At 39.8% G+C, this 19,957-nt stretch overlaps 2 protein-coding genes across 5 annotated transcripts in view; both read right to left on the reverse strand.

The window, feature by feature from the left end:
* Window positions 1-2,165: 2,165 nt before the first annotated feature.
* On the reverse strand, window positions 2,166-5,788 carry LOC132978608 (small ribosomal subunit protein eS17-like; the record flags this gene model as incomplete). The annotated part of the gene is made up of 4 exons (XM_061043843.1): window positions 2,166-2,287; window positions 3,320-3,385; window positions 3,662-3,767; window positions 5,571-5,788. Coding segments are annotated over 4 exons (468 nt in total), but the record flags the coding sequence as incomplete, so codon positions are not given.
* Window positions 5,789-8,198: 2,410 nt separating this feature from the next.
* The window catches only part of csnk1g1 (casein kinase 1, gamma 1), a 34,029-nt gene continuing 22,270 nt past the window's right edge, over window positions 8,199-19,957 (reverse strand). The window contains exons 9-14 of one of the 4 annotated variants that reach the window (XM_061028009.1): window positions 19,660-19,808; window positions 19,469-19,576; window positions 17,981-18,091; window positions 16,443-16,549; window positions 13,381-13,404; window positions 8,199-12,497 (exon numbers count right to left, since the gene is read on the reverse strand). In XM_061028009.1, coding sequence (XP_060883992.1) covers window positions 12,443-12,497; window positions 13,381-13,404; window positions 16,443-16,549; window positions 17,981-18,091; window positions 19,469-19,576; window positions 19,660-19,808 — 554 coding nt within the window. In that variant the 3' untranslated portion in view covers window positions 8,199-12,442. The remainder of the gene's footprint in view (window positions 12,498-13,380; window positions 13,405-16,442; window positions 16,550-17,980; window positions 18,092-19,468; window positions 19,577-19,659; window positions 19,809-19,957) is intronic. The other 3 variants (XM_061028162.1, XM_061028089.1, XM_061028240.1) reach the window with 3 other exon arrangements.

Below are 19,957 nucleotides of genomic sequence, written 5' to 3' on the forward strand. Positions count from 1 at the left end.
GAATTTGTCCATGACCGACAGTAGCTATCACTTATCCGGACGCTTAATAAGAAAACTTCTAATAGTTCCTTATTAAGAGTGCGCCACAGCATGAGCCAGTTCACTTATTGAGTTGTAAATATTAGTTGCGTTTTCTCTCTGCAGCATCTCTCAACATTTTTACATAAGAATTTTTGTAATTCTAAAAAGCTTGAGCGTCCACTTGCTCCTTGAAACAGTCTTTATAAAGAAGCGATAATGACTTGTGCTCTTAAAGCTAAACTGACCCGTTTTCTTGTCCCATTCATTTCATTGTACCATCGACTGTTAACTAGTGAGTTGTACGGATGACTTTAAACTGAATATTTAAGTCTGGGTCCCCTAACCAAAGCAGAAGTATGGATGTATTTTCTATAAATAAAGGTGATTCTAAAATAAAAAGTTAAAGTATTGCCAAAAAATCGATCGAGTCATAAACGGTATAACCTCGTGAACTCACTGTTATTATAAATGAGGCTTTGAGCCCCTGCTGAAAATCCCTTTTAATTATGCCTTCAGTGACTTGAGTCCTTAAATTATAAGCATGTCAGATTGGTTCTTTAGTCCAAATTCAAAACTTTAGAGAGCTCCCCCCCCCACCCCAGCCCCCTCACTAGAGTTGATGCGCATGTGGAAGCTTCAGTGTTTAGCCAGCTCTGCATCAGACTCTCCATTTTCTTAAAGCATCTCCAATATTTATAGTTTTAAGTTTCTGGTCATGAAGATTTTTTTAGAAAAATGCTGAGGCTTTTAAGGTCGAGTACAATCAGTTGTATCTAAACCAGTTTTGCCTGCGAGGGGCGTCCAAAACGGCCATGTGAGGTTGCCTTAAAGAGGTCATATTATGCCCTTTTTGGGGTTCGTATATTTAATCTATGTACCTACTAAAGTATGTTCACAATAGCTAAAGTTCGAAAAAAAAAAAAGTGTCTGTTTTCATGTACTGCCGCTCCATGCACCGGCTCGCTTCTGACTCTCTCTCTAAGGCTCTCCGTGTGCCAAGTCTGATCTGATTGGTCGGCCTGTCGGCTGTGCCGTAATTGGTCAGTCGCTCAGCACAGTTCTCGGAAATGTCACGCCCCTTTTACCATATTTGGAATGCAGCCACTCTGGCTCCGAGGGCCGAGGAGCAAAAACATTAGCACCTTAGCACTACTGTGCTACTGCAGGCTACGGCATATCGTGGGCGTGCTACAGAAGTTAATGGGCGTGCAACATGAGCTGCTGGGCTTGCCACAATGAGCCAATGGGCTTAGATCAGTGATCTCACACTGACAAGACGTCACACTGGCAAATTTTTTTTTGAGGGGGGCTAGAACCGAGCGTTACATGCAGCTAATGCTACAGCTAACAGGAGGACATAGGAGAAGCTGCGTTTCTGCAGACTTTGAATTTTTGCACATAGATGTGCCTAAACATGCACAGGACACTTGGAAAACACACTAAAGAGCATATAAAAGGAGAATATGGGCCCTTTAAAGCCGCCTACCTTCTCTGGTGAAAACAAATACAGACCATTCATCATCAGAATCAAATGTAGGACAAACTGGCTGTTTCATTGTTGTCAGAAAAGCCAGCATTTAAACATAGCTGATGATAATGTAAGGTCATCTTGTGATTTAATTCAGTAAATATCTTACATATTGCTCCTTTAAATTAATTTGAATGACTCCAAAATGGCTAAAATTAGATGTTTACAATTCCAGTTATTGTATTTTGTTGATTAAACATTTGCAGGTTATTTTGTGCTCACTTGAACTCAGAGCAGCAACACTGATTGGTCTGACCCTCACAACAAGCTGCAGACAAGAGGTGAGGTAGAATTAACTTAAAAAACTTGATTTCCTTTTAAATGTATCAAAAGCTTTGCAATTAAATTTGATCCATTGAACACAGATCCTATAGTTTCCTGCTCAAGCACTTAAAAGACTCTTCTATGAGCTGCTCATGTCTGAAAGGCTACAATGAAAAGCTCAAATTGAATAACAGGAGAGAAAATCTTAATTATAAAGGATCTGTCTTAGTTTGATACTTGAAGGTTAAATATTAAATGAAACCTTGTGTTGATTATCTGGCTGTTAAAAAAACAAGTGTTTAATTTTTCTTTTAGAGATTGTTTTCACTTCAAGAAAAACAAAGAGGAACTGTTATTGTTTATGCATCTTTATTGACAGCATTATTTGAACATGATTTAAAGTCCTCGTGGTGTTTTGAAGTTCATTCCAACAGTTGGCTGAGTGACTTGAAGGTTGGAAAGACCGCCGAAATCCTGCATGAGGAAGAAAAATAATCATGAGGAATGAAAGGGTTTTTCATTTGTGTGCCGAGAAGACTGAAATGCTGCTTTGATAAATCCTGATACTTCCTGTGATTGTAGTGAACTTGTGACCGATCATCCTCTTCCTCTCTGCATTGTCGGGTTGCTGACTTTGATAATACATGTATTTAGAAATCTTTAACTACTCTGATAGAAGACATTTTAATGATTACATCAGTAGTGTTTATGTTTATTTGTCTTTGGTTAAAAGTTCAAAAACCACCCTGATGACCTTGAATCCATGATGAGTTCAAACGGGTATTTTCAGGCCTGATTTACAACATTTATTTTTATAGAAAGAATGTGCGACTTTTTGATCCAGTAGAACTCGCCCTTGAGCACCAGCATGAAACCTAAACAAACAAACTGCTACACCTCCGCTATTTCAACTCCTCTCCACTCACGTTCACACAAAGGAGTCATCGATTAGAACTCACCATAATGAAGCACCATTAGGTGCAAGCGGCGGACAAAATTGTCCTTTACTTGAGCTGCAATTGCCTGTCTCCTGCATTGTTGTGTTAGCAGGCTAATGTTAGCACATTTTAGTTAACTCATGGCTTCATATTGCACATAAATTCAGACAGAATGACCGAGATCTAAAGACACTTACATGACATCCAAATAAGCAGTGAGTCTGTTTGTCTTCTCTCTAGTCCTTGACTAAAACAGCTTTATATGGAAGGCTGTCCTGTCCATGTAAACATGATGTAAACACGGCCCTGACAACAACACAGCCGGAGGGACTCAGGCTTCTCACTCATTGTAGAGAGTCATGACTCAGAGAGACATTTACAGAAGATATATTTGATTTCTGCTGTGTTTATGTGTAAAATGTCACACATTCTGGCTTTAAGAACATTTGTTCCTAAATCTGCTTAAGTGACTTTGTGAAATTCTGCCACAGAGAAATGTCCACAAGCCCAAAGAATTCATAAAGAATCTTAAGGTGGAGAACTAAATCTCCATTGTGTTCTCTCTTACCAGCATCTTGAGCATCTCCTTCGTGTCTGGATCCACCTCGATGAGCTCCTGGTCCAGAGCAGAAATCTAAAAGGAGCAAAACCAAATCCAAGTTATCTCTCTGAACTTGGACTTATCTATGTTAGACCTTTTAGAAATGAAAAACTGATGTGCAAGTTTACAATGTGTTCAGTCTGTCTCTGTCAGTAAAATCAGCTAGTCCACAAGATTGTTGATCAGACTTTCTGACTTTAATCTTTAGAGAATTTATCAGCTAACAAATATGCAGATTTAAAACTGCAACGATGTTTGCAGGTTTCCAAAGCGAAGCAGTGAGTGAGCTGCTCATGAGTGTAAACGGACCTCTGGGACGTAGTTGTCTCTTCTCTCTCTCTCCTCCTCCTGCAGTTTGATGGAGATTCCTCTGACTGGACCGCGCTGGATTCTCTTCATCAGGTGTGTCACATACCTTAGAGACACACAGAAACACCAGCTTATTAAGCACACAAAGAAAACACCCCCACTACTATCTTCATTTACAGTGTCTTCATTTCAGGGTCAATACGTTTTAAACTCCATTTTTAAAACAGATGATTTCTATTCACTTCAGCAAGATGTTTTTTTTTCATATTCCCAACTGCTGGATACCAAACATACAGCTGAACACAGTTATCAACGACTTTACGGTTTATAAGCAACATTTCTGTGAATACAAAGTTAGAACACAAAGGAGAATTCAAGGTGCTTTTTTAAAACTAAAAGAAAGTTTTATTTTGCAACCGCTTTACAATAATACCTTTAATCTAGAGATGCACCGATCGATCGGGAAAATCAGGGCTGATTTTTGTTTCAAGACTTTTAGTGTAAGACTCCCACATATGCCAACATTTTCACTCGTGTGACGATGAAAACGATTTGTTCAACAGGTGACTTCTCCAGCTGCCCAATAAAAATCCTCTTCTCTGAATCAGTAGTTAGCTGTACAAGATGCCAGCATTAAATTGATTTGGTGCAACAAATTATCACAAGCTACTGACAACGCTTCATCAAACATTGTTTGCAGTCGTCTGGGCTGATATTGGCCGACACTGACCCGATGCATTGCTGCATCCCTGCTACAATACATTACTGAAGATAAGTCAGCATCAATTAGCAGCAACAACAAACCTTATTTTATACCCAGTTAATCTTATACATTTGAAATCAATCGACTCGGTTTTTTAAATCACCTTTTTGATGTGCCACATTTTAAGTGTACAAAGCAACAAAGCAGACTTAGTTCAATTTAAAAATCTGCATTTAAAGTCTGCTGAGTCAGAACGACCGACCTTCAGCTGTCGGAGCAAAACACAAAGTGTTGTCAGAAGACAGAAAAACACACAAATATCTGCAGAGAACAGAGAACCCTTTGTTCAGAGAAAAAAAAAAAACTAAACAGATGTCCACGAAGAAAACTTCCATTAAAATAATAAGCTAATTAAAGTGTGTGCTTGTTTTAATTGAGATGAACAGCTGCAGGAAACTCCATCAGTCAGGTCTCTGAGGGGATTTACTGCCTGCTGACTCACTCTGCTATTTCTCTGCACTCACCTCCTCTTTGAGTGAAACATTAAGTGGAGACTTCATTTGGACAGAAACGCTTAAGGTGCAAAACTGCAGCAAAGACAGCATTTGATATATATATATATATATTATTTTGAAAGCAAGCGTATGATTTATGTCCTGTCGTCAACACTAAATAGGATGCAAGCACCGAAATCTTACCGGGACGTTTTATTTAAAAATGAACGACATGATGCTGTACTGGTGCAAAGATATTTCCAGTCCTGTTGTTGTAACATCTGCTCTATAATCCTTACAGAATACAAATGATCGCCAAGCTAAGAATGCATGACAGTACAAGCACAGACTGTTTTCTCCTATAACCACATCGAACACTAACACTCTGATATTCCTGACCATCTTGAGGGGGAAAAGGGGGGGGGGGGGTCTTCTGTGAATATTGAAGCATGCACTGCTGCAGCAATCAGACAGTGTTTACAAATCCACATCAGAGAATCTGTTAATCTTTATTTCTCTGTCTCTTCAGGTTTTCTATCGTGTCATACTGACCACTCTGTTGACCCAGAATAACCAGTTTGATGCTGTTGATGAGCTAAAGCTGAAAGTGAAAAGTGCCGGAAAAAACGTGCAAACTGTCTGAACAGCAGCAGACAGGAGGGCATGTGTTCTGCAGCACACACGATTAAAAACAGCAGCGCCGTCAGTTTACCCAGCGATCTTGTTGCGCAGAGGCTTGCTGGGGATGATGGCGATGTCCTCGCACACCCTCTTGTTGGTGTGGAAGTCATTACCCAGACGGGTGTAGTACTTCTCAATGATGACCCTGGAGGCCTTCTTGATCGTCTTGGTTCTGACGCGTCCCTGAGGAAATATAAGAAATATAAGAAATATATCACCAACAACCAAAAGTATGACGTATGAAGGAAAACGTGATGTTCATTAGAAGTCAGCAAATGATTAATGGTCAGACTGGATATAAAAGCTTGGATGTGATCACGCAGCAGTAGACTACCTCTTAGTAACTGTCATGAAAATAAAGGCAAAGCTACCAATACACATACAGGTGGACGAGGCGACAACTATCTGTTTTATTTGTGTTTATTTAACCTTTATTTACCAAAGAAGTCCCATTGAGATCAGATATCTATTTTTCAAGTGACCAAGAACACGACAAAAACACTCAAACTCATCAAATAAACATTAAATCAAAGCAGCACATTTCTTCTTCGTAACTAAATCTACACATTTCCATAAATAATAAAAAATCACTGCAGAGAGTTTGTAAATCTGATATGTCATCAACTGTGACTTCATATTAGTTGCGAGTCTATTTATTTAATTTATTCACATTAATTTAATCACAAATGAGTAGACAGTTTAAACATTACAAGCCCCACATTAGTCAGTCAGCTTAACTTCTTATTATAATAAAAAACATAAATATCTTTGGACTGGATTTAAAGTCAAATCAAAGTGTCAAAATGTGATTTAAATCGACTTCTGGTTGTGATAAACGAACATTTGCAACACAAAATAAATGTTTATTGTGCGGGTTGTTTTGGTCCTCTGAAGGTCTAACAAGCTCCTGATGAGACCGGAGCGTTCAGCCGGTGTTTACATGTCTGTAACTCCGCTAAAGAGCGTCGATGTTCAGGGGTTAAAGGTCATCGTGCAGTTTCTGTGCAGACTAATGTTTGTAACAGTTTGCTGGGCAGACAGAGGGAGAGGATTAACAGGGATTCAGAGGACCGATACAGGAACAGTGTTCTCCGTGTACCCACCATGTTGACTTGGACCGGCGGAAGAGAAGCACCGGATGTTCATACAGGAAGTTTATAGTTTACAGTCTCGCGGCTGGCACGCAGCTCAGACCTACAGCGACTTCTAGCGGCGGGAGGGAGGAACTGCAAGAGAAACGGATATTAATAAATGTACTCTTTCTGTATGCATCATAAAATGGAAGTCAGTTTTATGAAATTATTATTTTCGGTGTATTTAATACGTAATACTTTAAGTTGTTTTGTTTTCTTCATATTTTCAGCAGAATCAGTTTTATTGGCCAGGTATGCTTACACACACACACACAATGAATTTAGCTTCGGTGAACTTTGCTCTCCGTGTACAAAAATATAAAATTAAATATACACATAAATAATCAAATAAATACAGTATACAATAAGACAATAGTGCAGTTGTGAGTAGTGCAAAAATGCTGAGGTGAGCATGATAGTAAATATGTAATTATGTAAGAGATGGTGAATATACATGAGGTAGAGTTTTACAGTATTTACATCAAAGGTGTGCATGTGCATGAGGAGGATAATATTACTGTATTTATGAATACGTTATTCAACATTACATGTTCATATAAGGACTAAATATTTAACTGTATTATGTAAAGTAGGAGTTGGGATAAGTAAAGTAAAATAACATTTTAAGAAACAATAGGATATAAAAATATATCTACAGAAGAATCCATCGAATACAACAGTGACATCAAAGACGTGTTGTAGGAAAGTGTTTCCTCTGACGTAAGACACTTTTTTTGTACATCAGTTTTGTTAAGAGCAGTAAATAAAGTCTGGTAAAAAAAAAGCATCCTCATCCTGTGTTTTGCTTCATATTTCACAGACATAAAGCTACATTTTTGATAGGTTTGATAGATTATATCAAAACATAACAAATGCAAGTCTATGGGACACGTATCTATACTCTTAAGAAATGCAGCCTAGTGACTTAAGGTCATTAATCATTCATTTTGATCCTTCACTTTTATTATTACTAGGCCTGCACTTATTGGCATAGGGTCGTTTATATAACTGTGACAACGTATCTCTGCCATTGTGGCCTTCTTTTATTTCTGAGGACTGATAACTGATTGTAATTTGCAACAAATAACCCAAAAAGGGTTCAGAGCTACAGAACATTAAATCCAGTTCATCCCCGTTCTTTCACTACATCTTAGCCTTACCCTCAACTGAAAACTAGTGGCCATGCAACTGAATCTGAAAACAATCAATTATCTTACTGCTATTGGCCAAGAGACCGGGTTATTAGCTGGAAAGAAAGATTGTCCTTTCAGAAGTCCTGCCCTTACACATAAGATGATTGTTTCTAATGAACAGGGACAAATCAAAGCTGTGTGGACATGAAACTGAAGAAGCGTCACCGAGCTGTCAGGAAGATACAACTTTTTATCATTTGTGAACACAAGTACTGTTGCTTTCATAACCAGAGGGTGTAAAAGTTCTCCAACGTTCATGTGAATCTTCTGCGTTCAGCATCTGTGTGCATTAAAAACACGAGTACAAAAATAATCTCACAACAGACATTCCCACAAGGTGGAGAGATCTTTTATTTTACATAAAAAAGGGTGCAAACTGGAGTTTCCCTTTAGGTGTGGAGGGAATAAAAAGTGATTTCATAAGGTTCGTGTGTCAAACATTTGTATTATACGAATCCAAGGAGGGAAAATAAACACAGGCATCTCCGATAAAAAGGACCTTTACCTTTCTGTAAATTAAAAATAGGAAACCATAAAAAGAAGAGACGTGGGTCCTTCATTCTTGAAGCCCTTGACTAACTCATTCAAATACATTTTTGAAGTGACATTCATATTTCAACACAATAATATTTATTTACAGTTTTTAAGATTTCTCTTAATCATAGCTCTGGAAAAAAAAAACAATGCGAGGGGAGGATAAACTCTTGGAGCTGTACAATTTCCACAGTCTGAGAGGGAGGGGGGGGGGGAAGAAATCAAAGAATACATCTTTTATACTGAATCCCAACAGAAAGAACAAAGAGTATTATTGTGAACTCTGTACAATTTACAAATTTCAAATAATTATCACAATATTGCAATAAATGTCACCCTCAACCTCTCCCTCAAAAAAAATATACAGTAAATCCAAGACAATTCTACAGTACAGCAACAAGGAGAAAGTGCCAGAGAACCCAAAAGAGACCGAAGCCATTCATTCACACTCAAACCGTCCTTTGCTTTGATTTACACAGCTATGTGAGCTACACACAACCAAAGCCATAAACACAAGTCTGACTGACGAGAAGTTTATCAGGAGTGATGGGAACTGAAATGGTCCACGCTGTGAGAAGAAATGGAAAAAAAAAGTTTTTTAATATCTTACATGAGAACTGGAAGCCATAACGTCTCACTGATCCAAGAGGTGAGAAAGTTCACTGGAGAGATCGCTTGCTGTCGTCTCCAGATAAGCCATGCAGACAGGAACCATACAGTGTTCCTATATAGCTCTGTATGAGGCCCAGAGAGTCAAAAATAAATACATCAGAGTTATATATATCTACTGTTTCAGCCGTGAGCTAAAGAGCGAGGCGAGTTTCAGGAAGTAGCAGATGTTGCAAAGATGACCAGTCACAAATTCAACTCTGAAATACCAAACCAAGATGGCTTTCTTCTTAATTTACAACATAAGAAGTTAGAAACGGACAGAGACGACTCATAAAACACTTTCCTTTCTCTTCAACCTCTCCAACAACACTTCTGGGTAGTGAATCAAGTCACATCGCTCTCTGCGGTTTTTTTCTCTCCAAAAATGACAGTGGCCACGTCAAGGACTAAGGTGGAATGTGATGGTCGAGAAACATTCAACTTCATGATTTTCCTGGCACAGGTAAAAAGGCATAGGCTAGTAGTAGTCTCAGGAATGGCACGCGGGAATTCAGGGGGAAACTTTGAAGGCTAAATAGTCTGGATATCCATCTCACTATACAGAATACTTTCAACTTTTCTCAGGTAGCTGGAAGGAAACAGTCAGGGTGCTGCGGAGGCTTTTTGGGGAGCTTTACAGGCAGCAGATGTCACAGGTTTGATGTCTGGAATTATAAAAAAAAAATGAAGCATTTGAGGACATTGATTCATATACATTATGTTGAATGTTTCACAGAGACAAAAGAGTGATTTCAACCTCCAAACCAACATCCAACTACTCCTACTCTGGGTAGAAACAGAGACAAGACTCACCCAGTCATAAAAAACCAGCCAGCACCCGACTCCACAGGTGAGTCTGACAGACGTCACCTGTCCAACACACTCAAGAGGCACTAAGACATCTCAAACTAATGAATACCTGTCATTCAAATAGCCTGTGTTCCCACCATCCCCCTCGAATCCTATGCATGGAATCACTATGATAACAACCAGAAAATAAAGCTTAAACAAACAGAAAAGGTCCCGTAGATTTTCATATTCAAGTACTTTCAATAACACAATAACTTAGACCCCGGAGTAACTGACATGTCAGGGGGTGAGAATGAACCAAAAGCTATACAGTGTAAATACACGCAACAAGCAGGTTTACATACTGATTCATCGAGAGAGTTTGCAACATCTACAACATTTTTAGAAAGGATGGAGCAAGTCCAAAATAACGCTAAATCAAACACTCCACTGAGAGCTGAATTAGGGAGGACTTGCATGTGTGAGTGTGTGCATGCGTGTGTGTTTAAAAGATAAAAAGGGGGAGGGCTCATGGCACAAAAAAAAAGAAAAAGGAGTGGGCGGGGGACAAAGATGGATATAAAGTGTATTCCCTGCACCCTATAGGGAAGGCCTAGCACACGAGGCGGCTACAATTAAAGTAATAAGCACGTTTAAAGTACAGTATTAAGAAGGCAGGGTCTTGTCAGGGAAAGCCGGGGTCAACAAATGTAGTGCAGTCATGGTCTCAAGCTTTTTTTGTTACCCTCTCTTTCCCCATAAAACCATGGCTATTTGGAATGGAAAAAAAAAAAAATTGCATTAACAAAAAATTCACATTAGCAAGATATAAAATAAAAAAATAAAACACCTATGTACGGTAATTCACTCTGTTAGGAGGATAGGCAAGGTGACATGTTGAGGATATCGTTTTCAAGGCAGTCCTCCATGACACTAAAACAAAAATTTTTTTTTAAAAGAATTGTATGGACATGTTCACTTATCCGCCCTCGCTCATGTTAAGGTTCTCTCTCTGCATCGAGAGAACGTGCGTTTAGCAGAGTCGTCCAAACATGAAACATCGCTTTGCAGCACAGGGGTCCTCAGACTGGACACAAAGGGGCGGGGACATCGTCACACCGTTACAGATTACTACACCCAACCTCCCATTTGGCATGTCTCTCTCTCTCTCTCTCTCTCTCTCGGGAATACATCTTCAGTTTTGCAAGGGAAGTCATTAACTGCTCTAATACCAGCTGAAAACAGTCCGCAGCTTTGGGTTTTATTATACAGGTGACCATCAAAGTTGCGCTGTCATGAGGCCGACTCCTTCATGTGATGATGTGTCGTGGTGGTGGACTGGTTGGTCGGTCAGTGTGTTGGGGTTAAGGCATTGGATTGTAGCGTCGAGAGGCTGTGATTCAATCTCCAGAGCACATCACGCCAGGTTCATTTGTCACTCCAAAGCATCATCCCCCAGTGTGCACTGGTGTACAGTCCTTTATTGACCATCACATTATTAAGATCATGATAATTTAAGACCCTCCAAGCCTGTAGTCCACTCATTTTGGTCTCTTTCCATTTTAAAACATCGCTCTTAACTCCTTTAAATGCAATTTCCTTCCCATGCGCAAGACAGATTACATAAAAGCCAAAGTCATTTACTTTTCTGTCCATACATTCAGTGCGTATGTTTAAGAATTAGTAAGAAAACTGGTGGCAACTTAGAGATAAATAGCATAAATAGCATCTTTTTTTTTTTCAGCCCCGTCTATAAGTGTCTGGTAGCCGCTCAGCTCCTCATCACAAAGCAGACAGGAGCAGAAATGAGACTGTAGTGTGTTTGAACAGCGGCGTGCTAAAGAGGAGTGCTTTCACCAAGCGGCTTGAGCTGAAATCCTCCTCAGACAACGCAGTGCAGGAGGCGTCTCTGGTCTCCTGTTCTCACTGGTCCAGAACCCAGTGCCAGGGTGGGCTGACCTCTTTGGAGGAAAAAAAGTGCAGGGGCCAAAGTGTCAGACTGATGCTCTCTGTTTCAGTGTGTGAGGTGAGATTTTTATGCTCTTGGCTCCTCCTGTGTTCGGGTTTACATTCGGTCCCATGGTAGGAAAATAAACAGAAGGGCTTTAAGTCGAAACAAGTGAGCAAACAAACTGTGGAAGTGACAACATGATTTTGCACCAGAAAATCATTGTGTGTCAGACGATGAAGATCCCACAGGAGTCTCTTCCTTTCAATACCACAGAAGACAAACGGGCAAAAAAAGAAAAGAAAAGAAGAGACAAAAACTGAAAAAATACAAAGGCTGGGGGTCTTGAGGAAGAAAAAAAAAAACATCATTATCCTCTGCAAAATTCCAACAAAAAGGTTCCCAGTTTGGACGACTGGACTGCAACACATCTCGGAGGAGGGGGAAAAAAAATATATTCAAAAGTAATCTACCATTGAGACACAAACGTCTTGTAAATCTCAACAAACCATTTTTAACCGGTCCCTCCGGAGAACAATTCAATCAAGATCGCTCAGTCGTCTCCCGCTTTTATTCTGAATGGGACCTTATTGATTTCTGTAATCACAATTAACTGAGCCAGACACTTGAAAGGTTTCAGGCCGGTGGTGGTTGATCATTTGTGCCTCGGCGTGTTCTTCTTCCGTTTTCGCTTGAAGAAGCAGCAGCACCTTCAGAGAGAGAGAGAGAGAGAGAGACACAAAGTCAGCCCACATGTAGATGACAGAGGCTTTAGACAGAGCAAGAGAAATGACAAACACAAGCTGACTGCTTAAAGTCAGTGTGTTAAATATCAAAAGGGCTCAATTTGACTCTTTTGAATCCGGATTGAAACATGTTTTGGGATCATAATAGAAAAAAAAAAAAACTGCAGTTGGAAAAGGGATTATAACTGAAATCAAGGACAAGTATTTGAATTCATATTCTCCTGAACAGGAACAAGGCAGACGGGGAACTAGACAGCAATGTGCTGCAGAGGCAGAATTTCTTCGGTTTAAAAAAGGAGCGGTGTACACAAAGAGCACAAGACATGCAGAACCTGAATGGTCAATAAAAAAACATACAAAGACGAGAGAAAAGCTGTGTGATCGAGACATAGGACAGTGAATGGGTGCTCTCAGATTTATTTGTTACTCATACAGAAATGGTGCACCATGCAACAAGAGTTTTAAGAATCTGAAGCCAGATGTGCTGCTTCAAATAGTCATCTCTAGTAAATAGAAGAGAGGGCTAAAGTTAAGAACTGAGTTCATTCATATAAAAGTACTTCTTGTTTACTATTTGCTCTGCTGTGACAACTTGTTAAGTTTGATGTCAGGCTGCTTTTTAAAACGGCAGCACTTCATCTGTCACTTATCAACATTGGTCGGTGGTGGAGAAAAAAAAAGGCAGAAAATGTCACGTCATTGAGAGAGTACTCAGGAGTATTTGGCTTTATTGTACCAGTTATGAGTCTAGGTAAAAATCTGTAATTAACAAGTCCACCGCGCCCAGCCTAGGCCGGTCCACTCCCTGTCCCATGAGTCTGATGTGGACTAGCAGAGAGGGACTCACCACAGGTTGAGCATTTTCACGCAGCTACAGAAAAAGAGAGAGGGAAGAGTGTAAAGAGAAAAGTACGAGAGATTAATACAGCAAGACCAAGATGATGGGACCGGGCACATGCCACACTAACATGCACACACACACACACACACACACACACACACACATCAACGGGACACAAGTGGACACAGATAGGAAACTTTTGAAAGGTTTGGCAGAAAAAGGAACATAACGACTACTGAGGAAATATCATGTCTGCTGCCTAAAATCAGAAATCAATAACATCCTACCACTCATTTCCAACTTTTACCACGACTAAAATAATGACAAGGTGGACCCGTCTGTTTACAAACAACACATCACTTACTTTATATTTCCTTTAGAAGATTTTTTATGACGTTTGGATTCTCTAAATCAGTTTGCATATGAACATGTAATACCTTCATCAGTAAAGACTGAAGTCTGTAGTGCTGTCCAATAAGAGGCAATTACATATGCAAACAGGAAGTCAATGTAGCATCACAAGCTGTAGCTAAACTCCTGCAAATCAATCTAAAATGTATAAACATGTAAAAATATAAACATGTTGGTATGACGGTCATTCTTATGTACACGTGGAAAATTAAAGTTTGTCATTCAGACTTCATGGTAACTATTTAGAAACATTCAAAAATGCAAATCAAAGTCATGAAGTCATCGGATAATTCACTCTCAGGTGTTGTATATTGGGTAGTTTGTATATATTTTAATGTAATGAATAATTTTCACAGTTTTTAAGTGTCAGGTTAGAAAACAGAAATATCACTTAATTTAATACTTCAATCAAAACAGGTTAAATAGGAACAGTAGTTTTGTAGTTTCTTCTGCAGATTCAACCAGCTGAAAAACGATTTTGTTCTATTATTGAGAATGATTTAGTTGAATTTCAGATTTTGTCAGTAACCCCCCCCCCCCACCCCCACAAAACATAAAGTGTGTTTTTGCTCTTGCTATAAATCACCAGGAAGATGCATAAATATACATCATTCATTATTATTACATCCCAAAGTTTCCTTTATTTTGCACATACTAAAATAATATTTGTTCTTTTGTTATTGTGGTTGTCAGAAGCTAAATCAGCCCATGAACGTATATTAAAGGGTAACTGAGTCAACAGCACGTTATTCATGAAGCAGTCAGTAGTAGTAGATTTGCATTAATCACTACATGTCATTCAATCAAAAGGTAAACTTCTCTGATGAGGTATCAAAGACGCAGACATAAAAAACACAGATCATCATATCAAACGTTTGTGCAAACGGAGCCAACAGGAGGAGAGCCTGTCATCAGGACAGAGATAGAAACACATGAATACTGAAGTGAATGAACCTCTGAGAGATTCATGAGGAGACGACTGGAAGGGAGGATTTATTTACTACGGCTTTAATGAACTTTGATGGAGAAGATTGTATGAACCCGCCGTTAGTATGAAAAAAAACTCTTAGAAAACTGGACTGAACTGGTGCCAGTGGCCTAGTGGTTAGTTGGCCTCCCCATGTGCAGAGGCTGCGGTCCTCCAAGTGGGCGGCCTGGGTTCAAATCCGACCTGTGGCTCCTCCCCCTCATGTCACTCCACACTCTCTCTCTCCCTGATTTCTGACTATCCACTTTCATATCTCTAAATAAAAAAGGCATAAAAGCCCCAAAATAAAGCTTAAAAATAATAAATAAAAAAGCTGGACTTTGTGTCAAAAAGGTTCAGTATGTGTTTGTGTAAAGTATCATAAACGTAACTAGCTTTGCAGTGTGATACTGTTTGTATAATTTAACACCAGCTTTATTTTTTTTGTGTTAACGTGAGAACACATCTGTTACAGCTCACACTTTTAAACACATGTCCTAAATGTTGGTGTAATTCTAAAACACAGTTTTTACAGATAAAATGTTTCAGTTCAGAGTTAAAGACCAGTGTATATTATTTCAAGTCCAAGACCACCTTTTTGATGACCTTCAGCTACACACCCCAAACCATACCTTGGTAATATCCTACTATTTCTTAACTGTGTTTTAAGTATGCGCTGTATACGAAAACTTCCACCGCACCAAAGTAATAGATTCTCTCTGAAGCTAATCGTATGCGGTGTCTGGTCTGACCTGCACCTTTGAGGTTTGCTAGGTTAAAAGTTAACATGGGTTAAATCAATGGTGATTGTGTCCTCTCTCAATCAAAGACTCAAAGTAAGAGAAATGTCTCATCATGAAGTGAACTGCTTTATCATTTTGTGAATTGTACATATTAAGTAAATTTGTATTTTTTTTTATCGTGTCACAAAGAATTTGTTTGCATATGTTGATATTGTTTTTTTTTTTGCTCCTGAGCGTTGTGTGAAGAGCTGCACTCAGTTATTCTCTGTCTGTCATGCGAACCACATGACGTTCAGCAAACACGTGGCATCAGTCCAGCTGCTGGTGCTAAAAAAGCAACCCCAAGAAGTGTTTAGCATTAGCTGTGTGAAGGTTATTAACTTGTTTCAGAAGCTAATGTGTGTTAGCATGTGTTTCTCAGTGAGAAAGAAATGACACAGAGTGCATCATCTTTAGAAACGTGACTTAATAGACAATCTGTTGTGATCTAATTTTAATGTTACCACAAAACCTTACTGGTACTGTTATAATCATGATGATCAGCTTATTGACTGAGGAGTATTTCTTTAAAACGCTCTGACTTCTGGAAAGTGAACGGATGTCATCAGAGGTTGACGGCTCTCACCACAGGTTTGAGAGGCTTTATACGGTCCAGCTGAGAAGTTAATTTGAGTTGGCTTTTTTTCTTATCTTATTGAAATCTAATCGAGAGAACAGTAAAGAGTCAGGCAGCAGTAAAGATCAAAAACCCACAGTCAGACAGAAGAGGGGCAGGATGACAGCTGGGGGTGGGGGCTGTCACAATTACACAGCATAGCAATACGTTGGCAAGAGAGGGAGGGAGAGGGACAGAGAGAGCGAGAAAGAGAGGGAAAGAGAGAGAGAGGGAAAGAGAGGAAACGACAGATGGACATGGACGAGCGGTGTGGCGGGTGTGTGACACATACTTGGCCTCGTCCACCACTTCCACCTCTGCCTGAGCTGTAATCGGAGCGCTGGAATGAGCTGCCAGCGGATCGTCTACATTCAGCTCCCCGTTGGTTGAGCTGACCACCTGTAGCACAGACGGGCGTTAATTTAAATAAAGATGACGACCAGATTCAACGTGACAAACAGGTCCTGCTGGGATGGAGAGGTGATTCAGAAATGTCTCCTCAGTGGAAACACGTCAGCAGGAAAGAACAACAACTCATGAATAAGACAAAAATACATAACATCCTGTTGGAGGCAGTGGAACGTCTACCAGAAAAAGATATTGTGTGATTACCACCACCCAACCAGAATCTGTCATTTTAAGTCTGAATATTAAATAACAACAAGGTTCTGGTAAGAAGAGATTTAAAAAAGACTTTCATATCAGTGTGTTTGGCCTTTTTTCTTTGATTATAAACTAGTTCTCATGGGAGACTTTCTTACCAGTGTTTCTTTGTTTTTGAGTCAACCCACTATTAAGAATTTTAGTAAAAAGTCATGGACATTTTTAGAAGGAGATAAAAAAAATTAAATGTGTTTGCTTTGTTCTCAATAAAGGGTCAATAATATACGCAGAAACTTGACTCTTCAACCTTAACCCTGACAAACACATCTAAGGATGTTAACAGGCTATTATAACGGATAGATTACTGACATTTTCCTAAATCATCCTGTACTGAGAGTCCAATCAGAGATGGAGAGACAAATTGAAACCAACCATGGGACAAGGTACATGTACATCATGAAATTAGTTGTCTAGTGTACACTGCACACAACTTTGCAAACAAGAGGTTATACATTATGTAATTGCAAGTAGTCAAAATGAAACCTGGATGTCTCTTAAAGCATAGTGACCCTTTACGACTTAAGAGCATGCACTTAGCCGGCTAAGCCAGGTCAGCCCGCCATGCAAGAGGCTTCTTGATCTTTCGAGGATTGTCCCTGCGCCATGACGGGCTGTAGGACCTGAGATCAAAATGCCACAACCTGGGCTGCTGTTTATAGAGCTCAAATCACATTTTTACCATCTGGGGTGGGTGGCACCAGATGTCATGCATATGGTGGTGCAGAAAAAAACAAAACATTTCCCAGCCAGGAGTAAAGGGTTCGGGGGAAGGTGTATGGGTGTAGATCTGTCTCATACACAAAACCTGCTGAAAGGACTGAGTTCACTTGAGATGATAAACAAAAAAAGGGTTACTATGGTGAACAGAGGTGTTTTTATCACTTGGGTATGAACTGTACAGAAGTCTGAAATAGAAATAGTCTATATTTATAGAAAGAAACAAAAAAAACCTAGTAAAATGTGGTGAAATACAGATTCACCAATTCTAAATGCCAGAGCTAGATTTAAAACAGGTTAAAAGTGGTTTATATGCATGAAGAATCAGAGCATTGGTAGGCTTTATTCTTGTAAATGTATCTTATAATCCTGGATTTGATCCTATGAGACAGATCTGACTCCATAGAGATTGGGTGGGGGCTGCTGGTTGATCAGGTGAGGGGTGTATACCTGCACTGAGCCCCCGTGCCTGTCCGCTGCCAGGTGTGAGGTCAGATAGGACGAGTTTGCTTGCCGTGTGGGCTGCACCTCCCATGCTCCTCGTCGATCTGACACCGCAGTCTGCTCAGGTAGTTGGGGGCGTCGGTGATGGGAGTTGAAGAGGGATTCAGGGTGTGATGGGTGGGGGGTTTGGGGTGAGGGAGTGATGGAATAATTGCGTTAGGAAAGATGGGTAATCGGGTGTGTGCGAGGCCAGGTCAACATGCAAAGCAGCATGAGAAATGGAGAAAAAAAAAAATGCAAAAAAATTAAAATTAAATCAAAAATCAAAGCAAGGCTTCAGCCAGAGAACTAAACCAGAGACTTCAGAGTCTGAAGCCCATTGAAGGTTAGCTCTTACGTACAAACTCTTTAATTGTTGAACAGGTATTTTATATCTTTCTTATGCAAGGAGCGTTATCTTTGTTACAGTTACAGACAGAACAAGTCATCAAGGTAGAGGTGTAGCTGAGTAACATTCAGAGGAAAGTCGCGACTGGTACTTTTCAACTAAATCTTATAATATGGAGGAATAAACATCCATTCTTGGATCATATCTCTGAAAACCTGCATTAGGCCCCGTGTCCACCTACCGGTTTCTTCTGGGCAGAGAAGCGCTGGCTGTGTGCTAGGTAGCACTTGCATGAAGTGTTTGTGCGCTGAGAAGAAAAGCGCCACAAGTCCCTCCTGTCTCTATGACAACAGTCTGTTGACAGTGACCGCTGTATGACCCACACAGCTCCATTTCATGTTTTATACTTTAGATCGTTTATTTCGGCGCAAAGAGGATGCGGGTACAAGACACGATCCGTAGGCGGCAAAACTACAGTGAACATCATATACTGTATATTTTGCATATTTTCTCCAGGCTGCCGCTTTCAGCTGCGAACGCTCTTTCCACAATTGAAAATAGACACTGGTGCTCAGAAAAAAAACACTAGATGGACACAGGGCCTTACAGTCAAATACAAAAACTCACCTGCTCTGATAAACAATTCAAATCATTCCTGCTTCAAGATTTCTCAGACTTTAAATTGAATGCAGTACATACCGGTAATGTGAACATGTGAGCATTATCTTTGTCGTCATTATCGTTGTGTGCGGTCCACTGACAATGCTTATAGGTTACTTATTAGCAGTAGCACTGTATAAAGAGAGGTGAATGGTTCGTCCCAATAATCCCTCTTATTGTGGGGCAAACTGAGGGAAAAGTCGATGGAAAGCTGGCTTGTAAAGCGTCCATATCGTTATGTGTTTTTGTATTGTATTACTGTATTACACCGATATCTAAAGAGTAATCTTTGTGGGTTCAACAGGTGTTCTCTTCAGTCACTTAATGGTACCTGTGTGGATCTTTCAAATACATTTTAAGGTTCATCGTTGTTTTTCTGTTCACTGAAATCAAAGCTTGAGAATTCAGAAACTCTTTCCCGTCAACAACAGCAAAACCCGACTTACCTGATTTCTGATTGGTTGGTGCTGTGAGGGCCGGTCTCTGTGAGGGTGGCTCTCTCTCGTGACAGCAGATGCTCCGGAGTCTATATGGACAGACCCCACTGGTGTGGGCTGATGGGGACGGTAATCAGTTAAATGCTTGCTTAAATTGTCTCACTGACCGTTGCTGTTAATAAACTCTGTGTGTTACTTACTATCTGTCTGCCAACCCAGTCGTAGGTGTAGTCAAAGGTGTATCCTTTTCTCTCAAACAGTTCAGTGAACAGAGTCCTCAGGTATTCATAGTCAGGTTTTTCAAAGAAGTCTAACCGTCTCACATATCGCAGATAGGTTGCCATTTCCTCTGAAGGAAAAAAAACGACAACAAAAAAACATTTCACATTCAATATGGATATTATACAGCAAGATTTTTTGTGTGGTTAAATCTTGCACAGAAACAGGTCAAATCACTGACAATATTATACAACCATTTTCAAGCATTACATCCCGATC

Source organism: Labrus mixtus, chromosome 1 (assembly GCF_963584025.1).
Source record: "Labrus mixtus chromosome 1, fLabMix1.1, whole genome shotgun sequence".
Lineage (NCBI taxonomy): Eukaryota > Metazoa > Chordata > Actinopteri > Labriformes > Labridae > Labrus > Labrus mixtus.